We start from the raw sequence: 5,215 nt of genomic DNA, 5'->3' as shown, positions 1-5,215 counted from the left end.
AAACTTCCGCGTTGCTTGGGTTTTGAGAAAATGGCGGTGCAGTGTAAGGCTTTCGCATAGTTCGGCGTGTTCGTATTTATTTTCTTTGAAAACTTATCAATTTACATATTTAAGTGGCCATTTAACCGGCAAAATTTGAGGAAAGCGTCGTCGGCCCCTCCGTGACCTTTTTCATGTCGAACTGTCAGTGATACAGTAACATTTTGTACTCGGCATCGCGGGGTGCTTGTATACCGGAGCCTAACAAGTAAGTGTAACAAATGGCCTTTAGGAGTTTTCCCATTTTAACATGTGAACCGGCGTAGAAAATCGTATCAGAACGCCGGTACGCCAAACTTCTCGATAGATTTCTGCAATTTTCCTTCTCTGTTAGTGTTTACTTTTCGTGTTTTCTTTCTACGCTCTTGGTCAAAAGTTTGGTTATGTACTTCTTACCTATTTTTTTTTTGTTCGTCGTAGTTAACCTTTTCAATGCGTTAAAATGTTTTAACGGGTATGCTGAATACCGTTACGTGGTATTGTTCCGTCGCAATTGTCCCAACAGTCTATGTCCCATACGCATCTGTATGAAATTATTTACTGGAGGAAAAGGTATTGGCCCTTGTCTGGAGGTCTGGAGCCTGTGGCGTGAGCCGCCCGTTTTTAGCGCTAGAACCGTCCATGAACGACTCACTGACTGGCCTCTAACGTCTATTCGCCGTGACTTGCTTCGTCAACACTTAATATCGTATGCCTTTTAGCCCGATCATTTTTTGTCATTCTTTTTTTTTCCCGATTAGCATCCCTTTGAAAATATGGATAAGGAATTAGGCTTAGTTAAAAATTTAACTTTTCACTGTGATAAAGAGTTCAACAAGCAGTGTTTTTTTCACATTGAGATCTAAAATTATTTAAATTCCTTGTTTTTGATTTTTTATTGAGTGTTTTCTGCACTTAGCCAAGTTTTCCCAATAGTTCATCACAAATTTATTTTGCCACAATTTTTTCTGCTATTGTTCCACTGTACAGCTGAAATCTTGCTTTTTATTCTCTGATTCAATTAAGTTAATTTTGATGATGTGCTCTAAATTTCACATTGAGGTTCAGGATTAATGTGAACAGTAGTAGTTCTACAGTTTTAAACGAGTCTGGTCAAATTCTGCCTGCCAATGGGGAAGGAAACTGCAGTTGTTCCACTATTCTACTTTTTCTTTTTTGAACTTCAAATTTATGAAATTTGGTGCCTTATTTCTTCCTTCTCTCTTAGCTCACATCATGTTATAAATTTTGTGTTGGCTATTTTAACAACATTCTCTAAATCTAAGAATTGTGTTTCTGTTTTGTCAACAGGTTCTTAGAAAGAAATCAACGAAGACAGAGGGAGTATGTAAGTCAAGATGAACACGAGCAAATGAATTTCATTGCACTGAAAAATGATCCATATCCAGGTGGTTTTTGTAGAACCTTAAAGTGTTTTAAATCACAACTCAGGTTGAAATCAAGGAAATCAAAAGAGATTTATTAAGAAAGAAACATATATACACAATTTTTACTGAGAGAGGCTCGGAGACAATATGGAGAAAGGAAGATTTGTGAGAGATGGAAGAGACTCTGGTCGTGGTCGTGGGAGATGGAACACAGAAGGTCCTACTCGGTAAGAGGCTTACATTTTAAAAATTTAGTTAGAAAATTTTGTATTATGAATTCAATTCAATTCAATTGAACTCTTGGCATCTTTTTTTTTTCTTAGGGGTCGATTCCGTGGTGGTGACCGCTCAAGTTGGGGAAATCATGGGGGACGTGACCAACGTGATCAGCGCGATCGCAGGTATCGGAGCCCTCAAGGTAGAAGATCAAGGTCTCATTCACCACACCGTAAAAGAATGAGATCACGTTCGACGTCTTCACGGTCAAGATCTTCAAGTGGCTCTCCAGCCCGAAACCGGAGAAATTACAGCCGTAGTACTTCTCCACGGTACTGCCTTTAAACAGCATAATAAAAATCATAATATTCAGATCCTCTTTGAAGATTGACATAATAATTTTGAAATATGCTCATACTCTCAGGAATCGAGGACGCAATGCAAGTCATTCCCGTAGCAAGTCTCCACCCAATAGGCCACATATGTCAACATCCGGCTACGCACCACAGGTACAGCAGTCTTCATCATACCCTTCTTATAATGAGGTATACATTGTGTGACTCTGTACTGTCTTCTGTCTTATGAGACTTTTTTTCTTCAACTTGTTCAATTTGTTACAGGATCCCTTCCGTGGGCCTCAACCACCAGGCGTCGACTCTCCAGTTATTCGCCAGCAGTATGCAGCACCATTCCAACATACCTCAATCCCTCCCCCAGGAGTCCCTCCACCTCAAGGACATCCTCCTGGGCCACCTCCAGGTTACCCAGGATATGACAGTTACTACCAGCACCAACCTCCTCCATCACTGTATCCACCTGGAGTCCCGGTAAGACCAGTAATTTTAATGGTTACTGTGTAGGCCCTTGTTTATATGACATGTGACGTGTTACTAGTAACTTTGAAAGCAAGCTATCTTGGCCAAAGGCCTTAAGTTTTTTAACACAACGTCTTGTGGAAATTCAAGAGTCACTCGTATGCCCTCGACGTAAGAAAACATGATGCATTGTTTTCTTCACACTCCTAAACAAATGAAGCTTTGGTGTATTTTAAATCTTAATTCTCATTTCCTTCCCATTGAACGACACTTTTACCCTTATGCTGTCCCTTCTCTATTAATATATTACTGTACACCTGTGTTCAGTCACCTTGTGCGATGTAGTTTATTGTTGAATTGGGGTATCTACGAAAGCTTGACAACTGGCTCTATAGCTGCAGCCGACTTTCTCCCCCTTTTTTTTTCATTTTATGCTCGAGTATATTCTTTTCATGTGACAAGTTAACCTCATGTTGTCACACTGTTTTAAAGGTGAGTTATTATCACTGGATTCCATTCTCCAAATTATGAATGTGTCAAAGTGTTTGTGCTATCTGAGTTTTTGATCCAACTGTCCTTTGCAGTTTATAATTTCTCCTTCCATTTCATATGTAAGAGGTTTCCAAACCACTCTCTTCTTCTATGCATGGATGCATGAATGGCATTTGTTCCATTCGGGAGAGAATATGTTGTCACCACATGCTTTTGAATTAATTCAGCATTCAGCAAGTTTTGACTGGGATTGTTTATTAGCAAGACTTGGTTTCAGCTTTGGAACACAAAGATCATTCTGTTCTTCAATCGGGTGTATTTTTATGCTTATTTTAAAAGAAATTAGATGCATAATTTTTCTGTAACCTTTTCAGGACTATATTGCTACACAGGCACCATCTACAATGACTTGGTCTGCACCTGAATATTCACTCCCTTCTTCAGCACATTTAACTGGTATGTACCTGAAATGTAAAAAGTATTTGTAAATTTTACTTCTATTTCTTCTACTTCTTGCTCAAAATTTGAGTAGTGGAGTACATTACTTTGGTAGTACAAAATATATCAGAAAAGCACTTTTTTATGTGAACACTATAAAGTTTAAGACACTTCTTTGTTGGATATACTGTATATCTGATATTTCTGCTTTTGCTCAATCTGGTGTTCTACATTATGCTCCTAGAAACACAGAACTGTTCCTTTTTTTTCTTTGTCATCTTTAACTTTAGTTTTGTGTTGTTTTTATTTTTAAGATATGAAGCACAACAGTAATGCTGCTCCTGCACCAGTACCAGTGCCTGTACCCATCCCTCAACCTTCACATGACTCGAGCAGCATTAACATACCTCCGCCACCAGGAACTGGAGAGGAATCGCACAAGAAAGAAGGTTTTTGTCACATATACAATATTTCTCTGTTCTACATTTCTACCTGTTTGTGTAAATTATGAAAGGCATTTATTTAACATCCATATTTTTAATAAAATATTTCAGCCATTGAGCGTGAACTACGAACCCAGAAAGAAAATTTGGTTGCGCAGCGAGAGGAATACATAAGGAAATCCAAGGTCTTTGAACGTGAACTAGGACTGCTTCGTGGCCAAGAGGAGGAACTATCAGCTGAAAATTCTCGAGATAATGAAAGAATTATTCATGAAAATCATAAACTCCAGGTTTGTTTAATGTGCCAAAGATTTAGACCTATGCCCTATGTGTTCTAGTCTTCCTCTTGTGAACCTGAATATTTCCTTATTGTTTAGGTGGAAATTCAAAACAAATTAAAGGCTATCAACAATGTTATTGACATGTTGACTGGCATAATAGGTGATAGCAAAGAACTTGCTCAGAAGAGGGTGGAAATGGAAGCAGAAAAAGTAAGGTCCCAGATAATTGAAGCATGAAGTATAGCTTGATTTTGCATTGAATTAATTTTTCAATATTTTCTAGGGTAACAAGAAGAAGCCTAAGAGTCCACATTCACGCTCACAGTCCAGTGGACAAGGAAGGTCAAGGTCCTCATCATCTAGTGATTCATCTGCTGATGAAAGTAAGGAAAAAAAGAAACAGGAAATCATATCTCCTGAAGAGGATTTTCAAAAGTACAATTACATTCACTTTGATCCGGAAAATCACTGGTGCAGAGTTTGTAATGTGTTTCCCCGTACTGCTAAGGAATATTTGCATCATCTGCACAGCGCTGAGCACAAAGATCAAATCACGGTAACTATATCTATACACTATTGATCTGTTGACTTTCCAAAGATTAGTTTCTGACATTACATTTCCCCCCTAAATTTTAGGTACGTAAATTGGTTGACATGCCATGGCATAAGGATCATCCAGCAGAGGAAGTCCCTCAAGTACCTGGAGCTCCAACGAAGAGGACTCCCATTAAAGGTATTGTACCACATGGTATTGTTTTGTAGTGTTGTAGACCTTTGCAGACTAATATGAAATCATCGAAGAGAATTTTCAAAGAAAATCAACACTGACCCTGGATCTGTAAGTAATTTTGTGTTTGTGAAACTATTTGAAGTTAACTGCATGAAATATGCAGTGCTTCTGGTTGAAATGTGGTAAGAGGTGATGTGTCTCTTATGGCAGCACAATACGTGCATTTCTACAATCCACTTGAGAAGTCAGACTTTTTTCCATGGACTCTTCAGATGCAAGAAATTTTTTGTTTTCTTTTTGTCAAACCAGTGTTCCAAGATGAAAAAAGTGATAATTTGGTAGTCAAATTTCTAAATTCAGTCGATTTAAAGTCGATAATTTAGGTGAAATTGCT

General features: G+C 38.3%; 2 protein-coding genes across 4 annotated transcripts in view; one reads left to right on the top strand and one right to left on the bottom strand.

Moving 5' to 3' along the window:
- LOC113209370 (dynein axonemal intermediate chain 4-like) overlaps positions 1-283 on the bottom strand; it is a 1,830-nt gene extending 1,547 nt beyond the window's left edge. Inside the window, exon 1 of the mRNA XM_052269821.1 lies at positions 235-283. Coding sequence (XP_052125781.1) covers positions 235-283 — 49 coding nt within the window. The remainder of the gene's footprint in view (positions 1-234) is intronic.
- LOC113209368 (zinc finger matrin-type protein CG9776) lies at positions 7-5,145 on the top strand. 3 transcript variants are annotated; one of them, XM_052269817.1, is made up of 12 exons: positions 7-247; positions 1,330-1,366; positions 1,471-1,633; positions 1,730-1,954; positions 2,047-2,167; positions 2,243-2,449; positions 3,304-3,385; positions 3,682-3,816; positions 3,922-4,100; positions 4,188-4,301; positions 4,375-4,647; positions 4,728-5,141. In XM_052269817.1, the coding sequence occupies exons 3-12, from the start codon at positions 1,554-1,556 to the stop codon at positions 4,851-4,853; spliced, it is 1,542 nt and encodes a 513-aa protein (XP_052125777.1). In that variant the 5' UTR covers positions 7-247; positions 1,330-1,366; positions 1,471-1,553; the 3' UTR covers positions 4,854-5,141. The 3 variants fall into 3 exon arrangements, with proteins under 3 accessions (XP_052125777.1, XP_052125778.1, XP_052125776.1); XM_052269818.1 differs by having other exon boundaries at positions 1,330-1,633; positions 2,047-2,131; positions 4,728-5,145; XM_052269816.1 differs by having other exon boundaries at positions 1,330-1,633.
- The last annotated feature ends 70 nt before the right edge of the window (positions 5,146-5,215 follow it).

Source organism: Frankliniella occidentalis, unplaced genomic scaffold, assembly GCF_000697945.3.
Source record: "Frankliniella occidentalis isolate FOCC.00 unplaced genomic scaffold, Focc_3.1 Scaffold103, whole genome shotgun sequence".
NCBI classification, from domain to species: Eukaryota; Metazoa; Arthropoda; class Insecta; order Thysanoptera; family Thripidae; genus Frankliniella; species Frankliniella occidentalis.
The sequence above is the reverse complement of the archived record's forward strand: the minus strand, read 5'-3'. Positions and strand labels throughout refer to the sequence as shown.